A 22,205-nucleotide genomic window follows, 5' to 3' on the forward strand; every position below is an offset into this window, starting at 1 on the left:
CACCGCAGGCGTGTGTGAATCAGTACATGCACAGTGACTAGGACACAGTGCATGTCGTGTGTCTCTGCTGGTATCATCTTTACCTTCTGGGTGAAGACACCAGGGTTTAATGACTTTGGCTTGTAAGAAGCAGGACTGGGGCTTGAACCCAAGCAGTCTGACTTCAGACTCTGACATGAAGCAGAAGCCTGACACACAGCACCCTTTCCGGGGTGGCTCTGCAGCCGCCTCCTCCAGTATAAGTGGTCTCAGCCCACCCCGGCTAAGGCTCATTGAATGGAAATCGGAACACACTGAGGAAAGGCCCATCCTCCTGGCCTGCCCTGCCCACGCCAGGACCTGCCACAGCCCAGCATGGCTACAGAATGAAGGCTGTGGACGGAGCAGGAGGGACAGATTGGCCACAAGCCTCCAGACCCCAGCCACTGCTGCTGAGTTCTGTCCCCACAGCCACAGGAAGGGCAGCCAAGACTGAGACGAGGGAGCAGACATGCCTTCCCACTGACGTGCCCACTGTTTGAGGGCCTGACCACCAACAACAACAGCCACCGTTGAACAAACACCTCACACCGTGCTGGGTACCTTATCCGCGCCCCAGGAGGGCTTGCCGAGGCAGGTGCTCTCTCTGCGTCCTCTCCGCAGAGGAGGAACCTGAGGGTTAGTGCGGGGTAGAGTCAGTCAGTCACCCAGGAGCATGCAGTTGAATAGCGGAGCCAGGCTCAGCCCAGAGCTGGCTCCTGATCCATCTAATCACACACTCTGCTGTAGACTCTCTTTATATAGTCTATGCCTAGAGTCCATGTTAGCGGGCTGTGTTTGTGTCCCCCGCCAGTTCACACGCTGAAACCCGATGGTTCGAGGAGGTTTCATGAGGCCGTGAGAGTGGAACCTTCGTGAACGAGAGCAGTGCCCCTCGCGGAGACCCCGGGGAGCTCCCTCCCCCCTCCCCAGAAGGGCTTTCCGTGAACCAGGAAGCCAGCACGGGCCAAACACCCAATCCGCAGACGCCTTGATCTTGGACTTCCCAGCCGCTGGAGCTGGGAAATACAGGCCTGTGGTTCCGGCCGCTCAGTCTACAGGATTCTGCTACAGCAGCCCGAGCAGCCTGAGACACTCCGCGGTGCCGGTGTGCGCCGGAAACGAGGACTGCAGTGAAGGGGCGTCGGTTGCAACAGTCAGGAGCCCCCCTTCCCCGGAGAGCTGGCGGACAGAGCCCACTGGTCAAAGACTTTGTAGACAAGGACTCCGCAATCCGAGCACCGCTCCTGTCTGCTCTGCGCTCACCAGGTGACTCTGGGCTGGCCGACTGTGACAATCACCACGTGCGGAGGAACTGCTGTGTGCTCCCCGCTGCTCAGTGCTGTGCCATGCGCCCCACGAGGGCAGGAACAGGGTCTTCAGAGCCTAGGGTCATACCTGGGTCTCACTATTTGTAGAATGAATGAACATGTGTAGAACGAATGAATGAAAAGATCCTCTCTAATCTTCACAACCACTCCATAAAGTGAAAATTTAATCTTCCATAAGGAGGGAAAGAAATTCAGTTCAGAGAGGTTGCATCCCCTGTTCAGAGTCACACAGTTAAGGAGTTACAGAGCTGGGATCACACCCAGCATCTCCAGCTCCCAGATCATACTCTTTCCTCGGTGTTTCTTCCCAAAAGGTAACAATGCCCCTTTCCTGCCTCCGGGGGCTACTAGAAAGATCAAAGGAGATAAAGTCTCTGAATGTGCTTTGCAAACTCTGCACCTGCAAAGGCCGGTAACTGATTTTTGACAGAGAATCAAAGCCTAGAGCCAAAACAGTGCAACTTCAGTGGGATTTTAAACCCCGAGAAGAAACGGGAGTGCTGGGGGGACAAGAGGGCTGTGCCCAGCCTTGACATCCAACCACACTGCCAGCACACGGCCACCAGCTCGGGAGTCGGGTGGCAAACAGCATCCCGAGATGTGGAACTGCAGAGTTGCAAGATCATGCAGAACACACCCAAAACGATCTCCCTCCCAGTGCAGGACCCCCAGCAGGTAGTCACCTCAACTCTGCTGGAACAAGGGTGGCAGCATAGCCCCAGGGAGAGGTGTGCTGGAGGCGGGGCTCAGAACCCAGTGCCCAGACACAGCCTGCGGTGTGCGGTCCCTCCCAGAAGGTCTCTCGTGCTCTGCTGCTGTGTTTAGATTCCCGGGTGATCCAGCTACCCAGTAACTTCCATGGTCACATCAAACGATTTAATTACACTTCCACGGTAAATTAGAATTTAGCAACCCCTTATATCTAAGGAGTCTTTAACGCCATGGCTCATCTCTCTATTTACTTCTCGTAATAGGCTTATCCTCATTTTCCTAATAAGAACCTGTGTTCAGCATAGAAATTTGCCCAACACAATCGAGAAACCAAAGCCCAAATGCAGAACTGAGGGCTTGGTAGGTTTCTACCTGCACATTCTCTAGCTCCCAAAAGGTGGCTCAAAACAGACCAGAAAATGGAAAGCGATTAAATAAAACAGTAGCCACAAACGTTGGTTGGTTGGTTGGTTGTCTGTTTGTTTGTTTTTCGGGAACACAAGGAGAGTATCAGCCTAGAGTGGCTAGTAAAGAAAAACTCCGTCGTGAGCCTCCAAACCTGAATCATCAGGACAGGGGACCCACAGGTGACGAGCTCTTTTTCAAAAGCTGAAAAATTGCCAACTTTTTTTTAAGCTGAAAATCTGAAGCAATAGAAAAACTAAAAGATGATTTTAAAAACAGTGCAAGAATGTAGATTCCAGGGCAAAGTGCCCACGTCCTTATTTAAGGCTCCCCGATTCAGCAGAGGGGGCCGCTCCAAGCCTTCTGGGCCAGGAGCTGGTAATGCCAATGAGTGACTCGGGCATTAGGATGTGGGGAGGGGTGGCCACTGGAGGGCCAGTCTTACCTTGATGACACACAGGTTCAGCGTTTTCTGATTTTAGTGTATTTTTCAAGAGACCAGAAGTTTGTTTGTTTGTTTGTTTGTTTTCTTTGGGGGGGATGGGTGTAGAGAGAAATAAAATCTTCAGATCTCCTTCTCATTTTTCAGTGTCACATTCAAAGGTCTGGCCAAGCAACTACCAGCAGCCAGCTTCCAGCTGCAACCTTTGCCCCCCGAGTGCCATCATGGTGCCCCAGAATAAGCGCAAATGACTCTAAAGACGGGTTACGGCTCTCAATCCTTCAGTCAAGCGCCTTTGCAAAAGGTCACTTAACCATCGCTGGGCCTCCGTTTCGTCATCTGTAAAGTGAACCGAATGATGTCTGCCTTATTTATTTCAGGCAGTTTTTCCACGAGTCAAATAAAATCAGCTTTTCAAAAGCGAGGGCCGTGCAGCTCTACATCCCCAGGGCCTGTGCTCAATCAAAACAGAACAAAATAAAGTTTGTTGAACTGGAAAGCACTTTGAATACAGTGAAGCGCGCATCAAACGTGAACTGTCACACCGAATGCTAGTCCTCAACCTCTTTTAAAGTTGTATGGAAAGTTTTTATGTGGCATTTTTCGAAGAAAAAAAAAATTCCCTCCCCTGAAAAAGCTCTCCCAACGAAAGTAATTGACAGTATCTGTTTAGTAACTTACAGAGAGAAGGAGAGAGGAAGAGAGAGGGGAGAGAGAGAAGAGAGAGTGCTTTTATGCAAATTTGATTTCCCTATAATAATCTAGAGCTATTCTGCTAGAAGGAATTATCTCCACGGGCTGGCAGCTGTGGTAGGCAGTGAATTAAAAATGGCTCTGTATATGGGAAAATCTGTTCTATAATCAGTGCTATTCTTGGAGGGGACATCAATCTAGCCCAGCTCCCATGATGCTCCACTTGTGTGAATGACATACAAGCATGAGGTAGAAACTCTCGTTACATCATGGCTGAGGAGTGCGCCCCATCTGAGACTCTGCACCGCTACCCAGAGATGAAGGCAGACCCCATGGTGGCCTCCACGGCCTCCAACCAGACAGTGTGGCCAATCCCCTTCGCTTAGGAAAGAACACGTGGGAGGAAAGGCGAACCTCTCAACAGTGACTGATTCAAATCAACTCGAATGTACTATCCACTACCTACCTTCCTTCCTTCTTTCCTTCCTTCCTTCCCTCCTTCTTTCTTTCCTTCCTTCCTTCCTTCTTTCCTTCCCTCTTTCCTTCCTTCCTTCCCTCCTTCTTTCTTTCTTTCCTTCTTTCCTTCCTTCCTTCCTTACTTCCTTCTTTCCTTCCTTCCTTCCCTCCTTCCTTCCTTCTTTCTTTCTTTCTTTCTTTCCTTCCTTCCTTCCTTCCTTTCTTCCTTCCTTTCTTCCTTCCTTTCTTCCTTCCTTCCTTCTTTCCTTCCTTCCTTCTTTCTCCTCCCTGCTGTTCTCACACAGAAATAAGGCTCAATTCCTAAGTCGCAAGACACGAGGCAAAGAAATGCTGTATCAGGGCTCTTTGTCGATGGGAAAGGCTCATGCTACAGAAAAATATTTTAAGTAATAAGCAACCACCACAGCGCTTCACATAAAATGTCATCACACTCTTAATGAGGCAACTGCTTGGTCAGTGAAAATGCCCCGGCCCTGAGTGGCTCATATGTTTGTGTTAACTTGGACCCTGCATGTGGCAGCCGCCGCCATCCATCGCCCACAGAAAGAACTTAGGCTGCACATGCATAAAGCCATTAGATGCCTCCAAAGCGAATCCTGTCTCTTTCATGAGACCATGGAAACGTTCTGGGGATCCGTGTCCCTGAGGTGTCCACCTTCTTTCCCTGTCATGGCGTCTGCTTAGAGTACCATCATGGCGTCTGCTTGGAGTGAAGGCGATCGGAATACCGAAACATTAAACCATGTGAGTGTGTCTGCATGCTTGCCTGTCTCTCTGTCTTTGCAAAGGGACTTAATAGGATCTAAGTCACTCAGTGTCCTTTAAAATAACTAAGAGCAAGTGCCAGGCATGCCAAGAAATTGCATCTTCTAAACTAGTCTCTCCTTTTCCAACGCTATTAATAAACTGGCTTTGCAATGTGCAAGGCCCATGAGCCCAGGGACCCACACAGCTGGGTGTGCACTAAGCACAGGGAAAGGTCGGGACCCTAGAATGTGCAGTCCTCCAGGGACGGTAGGGCTGGCTCCATTCGGCCACCACCAGTGCAGGAGCACCTGCGTGAGTGGGCGGAGAGCAGCCTCCCCAGGCTGGCAGAGCATCTCATTTGCTTTAGACCACATGAGCCTGGACATCCGGGACCAAGATGGCTCTGAATAGCTGCACAGGCTTGCAAGAAATGCTGCTGTGTCCTTCAGAGGTGTCCCCTGGAGAACAGGAGTGTTTCTACTCCCAGGCAGCACCCTTCAGGCCTCTGTGGGGGTCCCCTGCTTGCTGCGCATGCTCGAGCAGGAGCACTCTCGCTGTGCTTTTCTTGGGTTCTGCTCTTTCCAGACATTTCTTTCTCAGCTACAGCAGCTATAGATGCCAGGCACCGCCAGGCACCATGCACATACCTTTTAGCCCTTTCTCTCTCTCTCTCTCTCCCTCTCTCTCTCTCTCTCTCTCTCTCTCTCTGAAGTTCCAGAGGGCTCCAGGCTCCGAAGTCCTGACAAAAGGCACCGGAGCTGCCTATATTATCACTTCGTTAGGAAAGCAAACCAGGGTAGCATTGCAGGGTTAATTTGAAAGACAGCTGCATCCATTTTGCTCATTACTCTTTATGTATAAACTGCAAATTGCATTTGAAAATATTTTCTTTAAAATAAAATTGCCGTTTCTGAGCCTCCTGCAGCACCCAGTGTCTGGGTAATGCAAGGAACACACGTGGGGATGGGGCATCATCCCCACCTCCTTTGCGGAGGTCGCGGGCCACACCCTGCTGACTCTATTCCACTATGAATAACGCAAAGAGGGGAACATCACTGCTAAATAAATTATTCTCCCACATGGGGAAGCTGGGGCAGAATTAGCCTCACCAGCTTCTGGATTCAGCCTCTGGATTCTAAGAGGAGGCGACCGAAAGGATGACTCCTTTGTTTTGCTTTCCCACTGACCTCGTTCCTTTTCCCCCAGGAACCCTAAAAAGGAGAGTGGACCCTCTTTGTAAACAAGATTTCAGCAGAAATCATCCACTATCTGGAAGTCAAGCACAGGGGCATGCGCCTTAGTTTCCTTCTCTACAAAATGGGGATGGTCCGAATGCCTCTTTTCTGGGGTTGTCATGAATTGAAAAACAAACCAGTCGATTTGTGCAGCGTCTCTGATAGGACGTCTGGCTCATGGCGACCGCACGGTGAATGCAGACAGAGAGATACGAATATAGATTCATCCCACTTCCTGAGCCTGCAAAATGGAGGCAACTGTTTAAAAGCTTTTTCTAAAAAGCTCAATTGGAGTAATTCAACACCTGAACCCACAAATCAATTTTAACTTCTCCAAAGAGAGACCAACTGATTTCGTGCCTCCCGGTGTGATGCAATGAAAAGCACACATCACCACCTATGAAGTGTCACCGCCAAAATCACAGGCCCGAGCTCCATCAGGCTCAGTGTCTAACAGTTCCCAAGAGAAAAGTGTGAGAGGACCAGAGGGACATCGGGCTGCAAGCAGCAGAATCCAGACTGTGGGAAATTCAGCCACACAACCCGCCTCATCAACAAATTTCAAACAAAGAATTAAAAAAGGAGGGTCTTAGATTTCAAACCATAACCATACAAACCATATCCACCAAATGCAATATGGGAATGCATTTTGATCCTTCTTTGAGCAAACCAAATACAAAATACAGTCATTCAGATGGGGCAATTTGAACACTACGTGGGTATCTGTGATAGTAAGGGACTATTCTGAATTTCTTAGGTTCTCTCCCGTTGGCTCTGGCCTGGTCCCAGCGGCCCCCTTCTCCAAAGAAATGGGATGGAAGCCATGGTCGTGACCTCCAAGACTAGACTGTAAGAAGCTTCGCCAGGGCATCCAACCTGTGGCCCGTGGACTGCATGCGGCTCGGGATGCTTATGAATGTGGCCCAACACAAAATCGTAAATTTACTTAAAACGTGATGAGATGTTTTGTGTGTGTGTGACTACGTGTCGCAATGTAGTTAACATGTGGCCCAAGACAATGCTTCTGTTTCCAGTGTGGCCCAGAGACGCCAAAACGTTGGACACCCCTGCTTACCGCCTCTACCTCCGTGTCTCAGAACTCTTGTTCTCGGGACCTTCCCTCTTGGAACCAAGCACTCGCGATGGGAGGAGCCCAGGCCCCGTGGAGAGATCGTGTGTGGGAACTGGAGTCAGCAGCCCCACTGGACTTCCCCGCTGACAGTCTCGTGAGTGAGCCACCGTGCTTAGCCAGCCCAGTTTTGTCTTAAGACGGCTGGACCCCAGATGGAATCTGATCAGAATCGCACTAGAGACCCTACCTGAAAACGGACAAATCAAACCACAGAACCAGGCGAGACAGCAAACCAACTATCGTTTCAAGTCACTCACTACCTTTGGAGGTGGTTTGCTATGCAGCACAAAATAATCAGAAAGCTTTATTTCTCAGAGCACTATCCTTAAGTATTTACAGAAGAAATGATACGGTATCTGGGATTTTCAAATTAATCCAGTCGAGGTGGGGGGTGTAGTTGCAACAAGCTCACCCACGTGCTGTTAATTGTTAAAACTGGGAAATTGGATCATAGGGAGCAATTATACTCTTCCCTCTCCTCTCGAATATTTTTGAAACATTTTCTAATGAAAGTTTTCTTACGAGCGCTGCATTTATCAAGCTGGAGTTTCAAGAGTACAGAGGAAAGAACATTAGCTATTGGGTGATGCTAGGGTGGCAGACACCACGGATGTCATTTAAACATGCAGGATTGGTGCGTTCGCTATTACCTGTCCAACCACAGGACGCCCATCTCTGAGGAGGCGGCCAATAGAATGGGAAGAATCTGGAGTCGAGAGTGCAGTTCAAACCCCAGCTTCACCTCCTTCCAGCAGGGAGTCCTCAGGCCCTTTCTCCAGCATCTCTGGGATTCACTGCCTCAAGTGCAAACGATACTTTTCCTGATGAGGTTGCCAAAGTCTCTAACAGTTAAAGGGGCACCGTGCACACTGTGAAAGTGCCCTGAAAATCTAGATGTGACTGTTGCAAGCCATAATGGAAAGGAAACCGTTTACTCTCAAGGCCCTGGCAAGGCTCTATCACTATAGGTCATCTGCCTACCAGTGTAAATGATATTACATTTCTGCTCTTTTATATCACAGTCAAGGGCTGGACAGATCTTTTTTCATGCTGAGGATGCATTTGGGATGGCTGGTGAGAATATAAGCCATGCAGGCTATGTCAGTTTCACTTGGGGGCTCAGGCGCACCGTGGAGACAGGGGCTCTCATCCCCCAGGGCATCAGAAACCAGGTGCGATGTTTGGACAAGAAGACCGTGTATGTGCAGATGAGTGGTCAGTCACAGTGCTTCTTGCACTGGGCAGCTCTACAACGGGCCCTGCAGAGCGAGTGGCTCCAACATGCATTATTTCAGGAGAGCTGATTATTCTCCCAAACAACGCCAAAGAGGCTAACAAGTCATTAACTTCACTAATAAATTAAATCAATCCACTAATATGTGTGCTGCTATATGGAAAACTAGAATTCTATGTACATCTCTCGTTGTGTAGCGAGCTCAGAGAAAGCCAAATATCTGTAATTGAAGCAGATTCCTCCATTAAGTTGCCTTTCCATTCCAGTGATCTGTTACTATTGAAATAAATTGTGAAAAAAATTAATAAAATAATCTAATTAAAAAGGCCGCTCAAATCCACACATTTTCCAATAGCTCATAATTTGCTAATAAAATATAATATGTTAGGTAACGTCAAACAGCAGTAAAATGAATGTCGGTATAAAGTAAGTCCTTGCCTTCCTCTCTCTACTAGATTGGAAGCTTCATGAAGACAAGTTTCTTGTGCGTTTGTCTTCCGATGGCATGAGTGGAAACCCCAGACACCGGCTGCTTTCCAAAGAGCACCCGCAGACTCCCGTGCTGCCTAATTTGAATGGCACTGCTTTTGTTAGGGGTCCCTTGAAGCCATGCGTGCGTTTGAGAAACGACAGGTTAATTGACCCAATCCAGGGCTGGTATTTTGTGGCTGCTGCTTTTAAGGCCACGCCTTCTCGGAAGTTAATGTGTACACTGCATCTCCCAGAGGTAGCCCCCCCCCCAAAAAAAGTGTTACTGAGAAACCTGTCCCCAGAGCCACCTTGACACATCCTTATCGCCCCCAAGTCCAGAGTCTAATACTTTCTACTTGTAGCATCACCAGTGCTCTCTGCTTGGCAATCAAAATACATCATGCAAAACTGTTGTATCCATAAATAAAGTTTTATTGGTACACAGCCACACTCACGGTTCGCCCACTGCCTACGGCTACTTTTGCCTGGTGCCTGCAGAGCTGAGCAGTCACCAGAGAGAGAACAAGGCCCGAAGAGCCTGAACAGCTTCCCACTCGGCCTTTGACAGCAGATGCCTGCCAACCCCTGCCCAGAAGAATCAGCCCCGGTCAGAGGGAAGTAGCATCTCCAGGATGACAATCTCAGGCTCCGTACCGATTGTTTATCAACAAAGTCGAAAACTGGTTCAAAAGCGGTTTCCTTACGCACTCTCCTCCCCGCAGAACTCTCCTTACGTTTTCCAGGCATTTTAGCGTGGACTGGCAGTGACACTCCAAATGCAAAGGGTTGGATTTCGACTGCCGGCAGTCCAGTGCAGTCTCTTAGATTTAGACTGTGTTTTCCCCTTCAAGGGAGCTAGGAAGTATCCTGCCCAGCTTCAGGTTTTTTTTTCTTTTTTTTTTTTTTTTTTTTGCCTTAAGGTTTGTTTACACTCAGCAGGCAGAAAGGTAAGGAGATAAAAGCAATGCAGAATGAATAAAGGAAGACAAGACTACAGCAAAACACAGGGAAGGCAAGATTAGAGGAGCAAGCCCCAGGGAAGAAAGTTTACAAGTTGGCAACTGAGTGGATGGAAAGGGAGATTACACGGGAGCACAGTGGCCAGAAGGAGGGCTCACTGGAGACAGAACCGCCACAGGCAAAGGTTACTTCAAATACACGCACCTCCCAATGTGTGGATCAAGTCACAGAAATAATGGATGTCATTCTGGCTATTAGGCTGATCCCCACTGGTAATTCAATCCAGCCCCTTGCTGGGGGGTCAGTCAGGACAGGGGGCCTTGGGGAATAGGAAGACCTTTGAATCTGTGATTCCCTCTTTCCCCTGCTCAGTTCCCAGCCAACGGGAGAGGAGAAAGGGCTCTTGGCCAGTGTCAGCCTGAAAACACCTCTGACACTGTCAACTTTTGAAAGACAGCAAAGGTGACCTTTTTATTGGCATCTCCCGAAGTAATCTTATGAATAATAAGTGGCCAATTATTGAATATTCACTACAAGCCAAGCCCCAGTTTAAATCCTTTCCACACGTTAACCCCTTTAACTGTGGTAATGACCCTTGGCGCTAAGCACCATCATAGAGATGCTGAAGAGAGTTCGAAGCCAGGGTACTTTGTCAGCCTCCAAAGTTCACTCTATAAAACCACCACAAGCCCTGGCTGGTGTAGCTCAGTGGATTGAGCGCAGGCTGCGAACCAAAGGGTCGCCGGTTCAATTCCCAGTCAGGGCACATGCCTGGGTTGCGGGCCAAGTCCTCAGTGGGGGCCACATAAGAGGCAACCACATATAGATGTTTCCCTCCCTCCCATCCCCTCTCTCTAAAAATAAATAAATATTAAAAGAAAAATACCACAAGCCACCACCTCCCAGTGAGCATTTGTTAACTAGGTTCTGATATTCTTATTTCCAAACACACCTTCGATACATTGCAGCTTACAAAGTGAGTTCGTAAACATACGTCTCACTTACTCCTGCCCCAAACCTTGGGAAGGAATGGGAGGAAGCCCAGAATGCCTAACCACTCTCTTTTCCCCCCTTCTTTCCCCTCACTGCAACGCAGCAGAAAACCCAGTGCCTAGCTACCTTACAGACAAGGGAAGAGGGGAACTACAATTTGGGTCACCGTACCTCTGAGTCCGCCCAGGACAGGCGCAGCTGTCCCTGAAGCCAGCTGCCCCTCTTTCGCTCTCAAACTACAATTTGGGTTATCAATTATGTGGGTGCCCAGCTCAGGGGTTCTCAACCTCAGCTACTCAATTTGGTCATCTGGGATCATTTAACAAAAAATGTGTCCTGACCCCAACCATAGAGATTCTGGTTTAATTCATTTGTTGTGAGGCCTAAGTGTAGGTGGTTTTTGAAAGACTTCACATGTTTCAAACATGTAGCTGGAGCTGAGAAGCATGGTGTCAGCTCTAAGCCAAAGTTGTTGGGCAGTCCTTCTGGAAAAAACACTTTTAAACTGTTTAGCAGGGGTGTCCAACCCACAGCCCACAGGATGGCTGTGAATGCGGCCCAACACAAAACTGTAAATTTACTTAAAACGTAATGAGATCCTTTTTATGATCACATGTGGTAATGTATTTAATGTGGGGCCCAAGACAATTCTTCTCCCAGTGTGGCCCAGAGATGCCAAAAGTTTGGACACCCCTAGAAACTTTAAAGGGAGCTTTCTCCGCTAGGAGGAGGTGACCTTGGGCCCTTCCTCCTTCTTGCTTGGAATGCTGACATGACAGCTGGAGCTCAAGCAGCCATCTTGGTCTATGAGGCTACATTGAAGGTGAGAAAACACACACCAAGAAGGAAAAACAGAGTAAAACCTGTGTTGTTATAGGCCTCTCTATAGACTTAATTTTCAAGGCAATAAATAAATAAATAAATACCTCTTTCTTTTTTCCCAACTGCTATATCAAATGTCTGTTACCAACAGCCAAATGCAATTTTTAAGTAATGTGATAGGCAATGCTATGTTACAGATGAGAAAAGGTGCCCAGAGTCACACAGCTTGTAGGTAACAGAAGCCAAGTGTTCTGCCTCCATGCCTACGACCTTTCTGCTAGAGGTCATGGGGCAGAGCATATTTTAAGGACAGAGAATCTGGTTCTTACTTACAAAAGTAGATCTTTCCAGAAAACTGCACTAACCTTCTAACCAAGGGTGTCTGAGTCCCCTTCGCATGTGTTGCCAGACCATGGAGCAAGGAGAAGGTTTGATAAGTAGAAGCTATCATGAATACATAGAAAGTCTGTGTGTCCTTTTCATTTCAGAACAGCAAGTCCTTAAAATTTCCTCCATACTATGGCCATACTTCTGATAAATTTACGTAAAGTTTCTTAGACCCTAAATTATTTGCATGTATTTACTCAACAGATACTTTCTGGGAACCTAGCATGGGGGAGACACACCTGTGGAGGGAAGAGGGTTTGAGAAAGGGTCTGCGAGAGCAGTTTAAAACCCCAGCGGCATGGAAGGGCTGCACGGATGGATGCAGGGGGGGGGGGGGGGCAGGGCCCAGCCCTGCCAGCAGCGGGTGGCGGCGAACCGGAGGAGGCCAGGATCGCCTCGGGCTTAAGAAACTAGGGAAGGCTCCAAGGAAGAGGTGGCATTCCCATGTTAGGATCTCACAGTCTGATGGGGGCAGGCCCTTCAAGCCCAGGAACTGGTCGGATCGAGGCTCAGAGCCAGTTATGAGCCAGGTGTGTTAAGAAAAACATCAGGAGTCCAGTACGATGCGCCATATCTACCCCAGAGGAACAAGGCTCATGAGGCTAGGGAGGTAGTGTAGGGTCAAATGACAAAGATTGGGCAAGGCCAGGCTCACAGCCTGGGAGTCTGTTCAGTGGACAGTATGGATCAGAGCAGTGACCTCCAAGACTTATTTGCCGAGCGGGGGCAGGATGAACCGGCCAGGAAAGAAGAGGGGCCGCGGGACCACGCAGATGAGGAGCCACTGCCACCAGCTGGGCGAGAAGTGACGTGTGTCGTGTGTCGGAATCAGGGCAGCGGCAGTGGGAATGCAGAGAGGAAGGCAAGCGCCAGAAACAGGGAAGGGAGTGGACTTGGCAAGAGGTGGGAGATGAGACAAAGCCGAAGGAGGAGTCACTTCTGGCCTGAGGAAATGGGCGGCTTTCGGCAGACGTGCTGGTCCCAGGAGCGCAAGATGCCCGCAGAGCCCTAAGGCGCGTAGAACTGGCCTATGGGAGGAACTTCAGGAGTGAGGGTTAGATCTGGGAGTCGTTTACCTGGAAGTGATAGCTGGAGCCATGACAGAGAAAAAGAGTACAGAGAGAAGAAATGTGAAGATATAAATTCAAGTAATTTGGGCAACTGGTAGACAGGAAAAGGGAGGGAGGGAGGGAGGGAGGGAGGGGAAATCAGGGAAGCAGACAGGAAACTAGAGAAGTATAATGTTATAGAAGAAAGAGAAAAAAGGGGTTTAAAGAAAGAATTGTCCTAATACCTTTAAAGCATAAACTAACTATATCTGTCTTTGTTTTTCATGTGCCTTTTCTTTTCAGGGGACAGCTTAGCTCTACCGCTGAACGATGCCCAGCACAGGCCAGGAATCCCTCCCTTTCCACGTGGGGCATAGCCACGGCCACCAGACACATTCAGTGGCCTCCGCAGACGTAACAGGGAAAGAGCTAGTCAGGGACCTACATTTGGCCCAAGTTCTGCCCATCAGATAAACTTTATAAGCTCTCTGGGTCTCTGTAGATTCATCTATAAAACGATGGGTCAGGATGAATTACTCAAAGACATATATTCAAGGGTGTTCATTGTCATACTGCTTTATCACAGTAGAAATCTGGAAACAACCCAAATGTCCAACAATAAGGGATTGGTTAAATAAATTATAGTGTGTTCATTTAGTAGGTCACTTTATAGCCATTAAAAATGATGATGTAGAAGTAATTTATTGGTACATAAAGACACGTACAATATATTAAATTTCAAAAGCAAGCTACAAGACCACAATCTCATTTTTAAAAACATATATATGCATAGAAAAAAGTGCAGATGATGTAAATGTTTATCTCTGAAGTGGAGGGTACAATGGGTGGTTTTCATTATATTTTATTTTGCTTATCTGTATCTTCTAGGTATTTTAGAATAAATATTTATTATAGGTAAGAGTTTTAAAAAACATATCTTAAAAGTAAAAAGGTCTCTGTATGGTTATAACCTGACCCATTCCCCTCAGACGGTCAATTCTGGGTTTTCTGTCAGAATGCTTGTCATGCATACATAACAAAAAACAACAGGAGCATTATTCATTACATCATATATATTTTCATTTACAAAAATCACGTGGCCCCTCCGTGGACTACGGTGCCCTGTGGTCCATAGCCAGAAAACCTGACCTCCAGGGCCTTCCTCGACCACAACAAGAAGCTGAAGAGCTTCAGCTTCTTCATTTCCTAAAACTGGATGAGACTCTCCCCCCAACCCAGCAAACGTGGCCTGAGGTTGGTTGAATGACATAAAGAATGTTCCAATCCAAACGTGGGAAGGGCCACCCAAATATAAAGCTATTACTACATTCTGCACGTCCTACCGGAGTCCTACTACAAGCCAGTCTTTGTGGCAGGTCTGCAGATGCAAGGAGGAACCTCGTCTCTACCTCCATCGTCCGTCCATTATGGAGCCAATTCCCCAACACCAACACCCAGTGCTGGAACCTAATAGACCTCATTCTAAGTGGAGCCCTCAAAGGTGTAAGAACCCAAACCAGGTGCTTGCCTTTCTAAACCACCATTGCTGTATGTGCCAAAGTGGGTGATAACACCCATTTCAGAAACCTGCCATCAAGATTAAGTCGTACGTCCCAGCCAGCCCAGCGATCCTGTCGCGCCTTGGGCAGCCAAGACCTCACCAAAATGCCGTCTCAGATGGAACACGCCACGGAAACGATGACGTTCACGTTTCACAGATGTGCTGGGGATAAAGGCTACTTAACAAAGGAGGGCCTGAGAGTGCTCATGGGAAAGGAGTTCCCTGGATTTCTGGAAAATCAAAAAGACCCTCTGGCCGTAGACAAAATAATGAAAGACCTGGACCAATGCCAAGATGGCCGAGTGGGCTTCCAGAGCTTCCTTTCGCTAATCGCTGCGCTCACCATCGAGTGCAGTGACTATTTTGTAGCGCACATGAAGGAGAAGGGAAAGAAGTGGGCAGCTGAGCAGCTACTTCCTCCCCAAGAAAGAGGTCTCCCAAGGGGTTGCTTAAGGAATCTCCGCCCCACAGCTTCCCCCTGTATGAGGATTTCATGAGCAGACTGGGACCCTTAGAAAATGTACAAAGAAAATCCCACCCCCATTTGACAAGAGAAAGAAAAGCCAATTAAAGCCAGATAAGCTTTCGATTTTTATATTGCTTGCATCCTCTTGCCCTCAATAAACAAATTTCTTTTTTAGTTCCAAAAAAAATAAAGATTAAGTCATTATACCCAAGTGTCTAGCCTAGGACCTGGCGCATAGTAGGACCTCAATAGCCATTGCCATTTTCATTATGAATCCCATTGTTCGCTGATTTAATTGCCACTATACCTTCAGCAAATTTTTCTTCATACCCTCTGATAGCAAATTTTCTTCCACTTGGCACACTTCCGTGTCAATCAATGCCCCACCTTTCACTATCTAGGAAATGGTTTTGCTAATTCATTGTGGGAGCTCTAGTATGCTGAGAGCAACCCGTGTTGCTGTTGTTTCGTTTTCAGTCTTTGAGACTCCTACCAGATGCTCCCTTAGTTTCTTTTCTTCTTGGGGGCGATAGTGGGTGTCTAGTTTTCAAATATCTGGCTTCTGTTCAAAAAAGAAAAACAAAAAAAAATATTCTTTGGACAGTGAGTTATTTCCCTTAGTAGTTAAAAACAGAAAGAAAGCAGCTAAAAGAGGAGCTTGGAGCAAACAGGCATACTATGAGACTTACGGTCACCCAGGAGTTTGGTGTCGCTAAGAAGAGAACGCTTCCCACAGCGCCCCCAGCAGACGCACGCCAGAAGCAAGAACAGTCTTCTCACCCAGGGGCCACAGGCCAGGACCAGATCTGTCGCCCGGTTGGAACACACCATCCAGCTCAGAAACTATGGAAGTGTGACATTTCCCTTCCCTTCCCACTCCCCTCCTAACACCAATCCCTAGCAAATCGTTGACCCTGAGCATGGGCGCATTTACAACACAAGAAACATCATATCCTAATCAAATAATCCTCTCCCCTTTCGGCAACATCCTAGATACACAAAATGTGCAGGCGAACCCAAAAACCCTACAATCCAGAGAAGCCAGAGACACAAAGGCTATCTCTCTCCCAATTCCAGCCTTGGGAAAGTTCCTTAATGCCACAGCCAAACTGTGTAACCGTGACCACACTTCCTTATGGCTACAGCGCCACCTGGTGGCCAGGTGAGCTAGGCGTGCACTCCTCAGTCTTGGCAAAGCAACGTGTGTCTGCTGACTCTTCGATCCTTTCCAAAGAGAAACGGAAGTGGCTGTTGCACTTGACCGCCGGCATTAGGAATCACCAGGGTTCTATCATAGTCAGATTATTTCCTGATTATAATCACATCCAAATCACCGAGAAGAAACAAGAGAACAGAAAAATTCCTGTCAGCATTAGATTTTCATGTCCAAATGCATCCTCATACAAACTCACAAACGTGCACAAACACTTAGTCTAAATCCAGGCAAATGTGTGGCCTTCAAGGTCTTCGAGGCCTGCAATTATATACATAAGATCATTTTAAAATGAAAAGGAAGATGAAAAATTGGCTCTAAAGATCTGTAATGAGATCCCTCTTCTCTCCTTTGCACAAATGGCTCTGTCGACTGCTGACAACTCCGATGGCATCAGAAACTCACAACTGAATTACGACTTCATCCTGCACAGAACGGCCGAGAGCGCGCCTGTACATTGCAAGGATTGCAGTTTAAATAATGTAATTTGTTTGGGACGTAACCTGGGGGTATACAACCTGATTCCGCTCACTCTTAAACCCAAATTATGCTGCTTAATAGCCTGGTGGAGCTCCGAACAAAATGTGTGCAGCACTGCTAAAAACTCCATATGAAAATAGTTTGTGATGGAATATGCTTTTTTTAATTAAAAGTTTAAATGTACATTAACATTTTTAGATGAAAAACTGACAATCCGAGAACAGTTCTAAATTCTCCTTTGATTATTTTTCCAGAGCATGGTACAGCTACATAAATAGGCTAACAGGCAAGTTCTGTGGAAGATTATTTTCTGTCCTATCACACATGCCCTTCTTTGTAACCCTCCAGCGGTTTTCTGATGCAGAACTGGATTGTGTCCAAACTCCCGACTGGGACCCCAAGTCACAGGAACTTGCCTCAATTTCTGACCCCTACCTCCTGGTCGGCTCCTTCACTCACTGTCCCCTGCTGAGACCGACCACAGATGCAATTTTAAGTAGGCTGAATTGCTGCTTTCCTGCCTCCCTTTTCCGAAGTACCACCCCACCCCCTGCTACCCTTGTGTCCTTGCACACTGAACCCCTGCTCTCGGACCAGGCTAGAAGTAACAGATTTAGCAAAAAAGAAAAGGAGGGGGTGGGAAAACACCCAGTTACATTTGAATTTCAGATGAACAACAAATAAATTTGTGGCACAAGTATGTCTCAAATATTGCATGGGACATTTTCATACTAAAAAATTATTTGGACTTCTGGTCAAGATGGCGACATAGGTAAACGCAGTACCTGCTCCCTCCCACAAGCACATCATCGTTACAACTAAAGTAGAGGAGAACCCTCACTCAGAACCGCCTGAAATCTGGCTGAATGGAGGTCCTGCACCCAGGAAATCAAAGAAGCCACGTGGAGACTGGTAGGAGAGGTAGATACAAGGAACAGGCTGGTCCCACACCCACGTATGTCTCATAAAAACTGGGAAGGACAACTCAGCTGCAGAGGTGGGTTGTGGGGATGGATGAAAAAGGTGAAGGGATTCAGAAGTGCAAATTGGTAGTTACAGGATAGCCACAGGGATGCAAAGTACAGCATAGGGAACGGAGTCAAAAACATTCTAATAACTATGTGTGGTGTGGGATGGGTGCAAGGGCCCGGATGATCACTCACTAAGTTACGTCATGGCTCATCACAGTGTACACCTGAAAGTAATAGAATAATGTGCATCCACTGTACTTGAAAAACAGAAATGATTTAAAATGAAAAAAAAATATTTGTTGTTTGCCTGAAGTTCAAGTGTAATGAGCGCTCTGTATTTTGTCCAACACCACCAGCCCAGGGCCCTCTTGGGGTGTCACATAATGAGCTGGCTTTCTATGCAACAGTCCCCGCACCCCGCGGTTCCTCAGCCACTGCCTCTATAATGAAGGAGAAGAAGTCCGCCTGTCTATGTTCCTTCAAGATATCTAAGTGAACACTCATCAAATCTGAGAGACGAAGACTAGTAACAGCCTCAGTCAATGGTTCCCAACACAGGGAGTCCCCACGATGAGCTGCACATGATTACATGGTTTTGTTTACGTTGTTTTTATTTTCCAGTGATCCCTTTTTCATAACACATAATGCTGCTTTTCCATTTATGGTAATGTTGTAGAATTCCTTTTAAAATAAATGTGTCTGTTTTAAAAAAAATAAATCAATGAAAGAGAGAAAATTAAGTAAACCATAATGCAGATGCTACTCAGAGTAAGCGATATCATAACAGTGGTCCCAACGGACTGAGGTTCAGGAGACAGTGACCTAAAGCAGGAGTCAGCAAATTTCGGCCCCAGGTGAAATCTGGCCTGACTGCCTGTTTTTATAAATAAAGTTTTATTGGGACACGGCCATACCATTTGTTGATGTATTGCCTATGGCTGCTTTCACGAAACAACAGCAGGGTTAGTAGTGGCAAAAAAGACCACATAGCTCACAGAGCCTGCAGTATTTACTCCTTCACCATCTACAAAAAAATACAAGAACCAAAAAAAAAAACTTGCTGGCCTCTGACCTAAAGTGTCATTCATCCAACAGAGTCAAAGGCGAGAGAGGACTTTGAACGTCCCCGTGACAGAGATATTTTTGGAGAAAGTGAATATATGGCACAACAAAGCTTAAAGCTGACAAGTGCTCCATTCCCCGTTTCAGCTTCTTTTCATTAACCTCTCTCCCGTGCCTGGATCTGCTGAGGCTTTCCGTTCCTCATTCTCGTGCTTAAGAGTCAGAGCAAGCTCTGCTTCTTCCAGTAAGCCTTCCCTTATTAACTCAGACTCACCCAGACCCCGAACTAGGTGATGGGGAGTGAAACACACCAACATGCCTTTTATCCTGGGGTTGCTTTTTTTGCACCCTTAAAAGTGCAAAAAAAAAAAAAAGCAATGTGTTCTTGTAGAGAAATATGGCCATATAAGGCAAACCCTTTTTAATAACTCAACAACTCGATATTTTAGTACAGAATAAATAGGTAACACAGTAACTTCCATAATCATGCACAAATTACTTCTGAAACAATGGGTCGGCTCTGGAAATAAAGCTTTAATCAGCTGCAAACGTCTGAGTAAGCACAATTGCACCCCGCTAGTTAAGCATCCTTAAGCATGATGCATTCTAATCCAACAGGTCAGCAGTATTGAAGCATCTCAAGCCAATTCTCTAAGACGAAAAGACATAGACTCCTCAGGTTTAAGGTGAAATTAAAATACAGCCCCTATTGTGCTGTTATAGATATTGAACATTCCTAAAATGTCTCTCAGCCTTGGAAAATACCACGTATCCATGAATTCCAGCGCAACGCCACCTCCTTAGTGAACCTTTCCACACTGGCCCCTCCCTCTGGATATCTATAGACTCTGGTTGGCTTTTGAAAATCCGGTTCTCCCTAACTTCCCTTACTCCTCTATCTGGTGGCAAATCAGTGACCCAGTTGCCTCTGAATCAAGGTCTGTGTTTGACTTGCTTTTTCCAGTGCCCAACATGTGATAGGGCCTGCTGCGTGTTGGCCAGAAGAAGTGATAAAACCCCAAACATTGTTCCAAATGAGGTCCAAGGGGATTATGCCCCCAAGTTTCTAATAAACTAGCAGAACAAAATGAAACTAAGTACATAGTTTTCTGTGCCAGTCACATAAACCTTCTGTTGGTAACCCTGTTTGGTAGACAAGTTCAAGGCAAGATATACAAATCATGTTGGGAGAGGGGCGGTTCAAAGACCTCTAGACTTTCTCTTTCTGTTGATTCTTATCATCTGCCTACTGCTGCTCCTTTTTTTCCTTAGCAAATAAGCCACTATCAGTCATTTTCATGTTAGTATGAATAAGATAATTAGTTACTTCTCCCAGTCTCAGTTCTAGCAAAGGCTATAAAGGCATTACTCCAAATGAAAGGAACTGGCAACATGTGCAACATACCAAGGAAGAAGCAAACACTACCTACAAGTCAAGTTTGTCTGGATGGCACATTACCTGGCTCAACCAAAGACGTACAAAATGGCAGCAGTGATGGTGGAGATGAAAGTAAATGCAATGATTATTTTTAGCCCCTTTCCAGTACTCAGAGTCACTTTGTGTCTCGAAGAACATAAGAATATATTATTTGAAACTATCTGGTACATGTCTAAAAGTAAAGATCTTGAGAAAGAAATAAGAACTCCAAGGAAAACTTTACTATATTCATGAGAAAGACAAAAATCCTAAAAAAAAAATGTTTTGATCTCTACATGATTTTTTTTTGCAGCCTTCACACCTCCATAGCCAACTTTTTTATTTTGGCACCTTGGGGAGAGCCTTACTCACGATGTCAAATAGGAAGGGAAAATAAAAGATAAAAGAACAACGCTGGGCAAGCTGTGACAGTAACCACCAAGCAATAGGGACATGGAAGAAATGTTACATCCCGAGGGAACCATAGTCCGCGTGTCCCAGCAGCCATCCCCCCTGGAACGCCACCATCCCTGGGGAGACACGCTAGAGAAAGCGTAATTTGAGTATCATCTCTCATCATTCAATATGGTTTTTCAACCCTTTCAAAATTACATTGGAAAATCTATATAATGTGTGCTTAGATTAATGAACTGTTTGAATCTGGATCAATAAGCACTCGAGGCTCCGTGCCGTTGACACCTGCTGGGAACATCCAGAAGAATGCTTCATGGAGGGCAGAGCCAGGCGCCACTTTGTGACTACAGGGGTTCCACTTAATAAACAAGCAATCTAATATATGACCTCTGCAGATTAATTTCCTGAGAGCAAGTAAATAATCTGGATTCAAAATTTCCCTGATTATGCATATAATTACAGTATCACTTACCAATTAACACATTGATTTAAACCTTCTTGGGGTTATGTGTTTAAGAGGAGAAAAGAGATCATTCTGTCATCATCCGAACGCTCAGAAACGCTCTCGTTATGCAAAGAATCGCAGGGGGCATCACTTTCCACCCACCTGATTTCTTTTATCAAAGGGAAAGCTACGATGGGAAGGCTATAAAGGATGCTTTAAAATATCCTCGACCATAATTATTGTCTCAATAACTGGACCACAATGACACCCATTAGCAAAGGTTTGTATGTGACATAATAACAAAGTCTCGGAGAAACTTCATCATCTCCTGAAATATTTCTGTAGAACCAGAGATTTATAAAACTGCTTCGCTAGCTTGGATTATTATTATTTTTTAATTTACTGCAACAGCAACTAGGGCATAATTTATCCACCATTAGACAGTTACATAAATAGACAAAGATATATGGCGGAGATTCTTCTCTACTTTGGACAAGTATAATAATTAATGTTTGTTTGCTGTTTCTTGTTCCTACATAAAATTCCCCATTAAAAATGTTAATCTCTCCCTTCATAAGGCCACACAGCGACGGGGGGAGGGAGGGGAGATACAGATGAAATTGCAACATCGCATGCATGCATATGTAAAAGAAGTTAAAACTAATAAATCAATATGGCAAATAAAATGAAGCCCGCTGCCCAACAGTCAAAGCCGTCAGAATGAGGTTTCATTATTAAGACCTTTATGCCCTCCTGTTCGGCTGAATAAAATCTTTCATATCGTTTGCGCGCTTCCAGAGACAGGATCCACAACCAGGATCAAACTGTCGCGGTGCCACATTCCCGATTCCTTCCCCGGGTATTACTTTCTGCATAATGATTTGAACCTCCACAGAAAATGAAAGTTGACTGAAGCCGACCACAAAATAACAAGCTCTTACACGCAGAAAACCACTCTGGCATTTTCTCTAACAGTAAATATTTCGAAAGGGAACGCTGATGCCGTGGCAAAATAAAGATCTCACTGGTTCGCACTCCAGCACTCCCGTTTGTTTTCTCAGTCCGATCA

At 46.4% G+C, this 22,205-nt stretch overlaps 2 protein-coding genes across 2 annotated transcripts in view; one reads left to right on the forward strand and one right to left on the reverse strand.

Annotated features, from left to right (window-relative positions):
* Positions 1-22,205, reverse strand: part of PPARGC1A (PPARG coactivator 1 alpha) — a 632,304-nt gene that overhangs the window by 567,793 nt on the left and 42,306 nt on the right. The window lies entirely within an intron of this gene.
* LOC118499154 (protein S100-A10-like) lies at positions 14,726-15,312 on the forward strand. Its single transcript, XM_036019419.1, has one exon. The coding sequence runs from the start codon at positions 14,773-14,775 to the stop codon at positions 15,163-15,165; it is 393 nt and encodes a 130-aa protein (XP_035875312.1). The 5' UTR covers positions 14,726-14,772; the 3' UTR covers positions 15,166-15,312.

This window comes from Phyllostomus discolor, chromosome 1 (genome assembly GCF_004126475.2).
Source record: "Phyllostomus discolor isolate MPI-MPIP mPhyDis1 chromosome 1, mPhyDis1.pri.v3, whole genome shotgun sequence".
NCBI classification, from domain to species: domain Eukaryota; kingdom Metazoa; phylum Chordata; class Mammalia; order Chiroptera; family Phyllostomidae; genus Phyllostomus; species Phyllostomus discolor.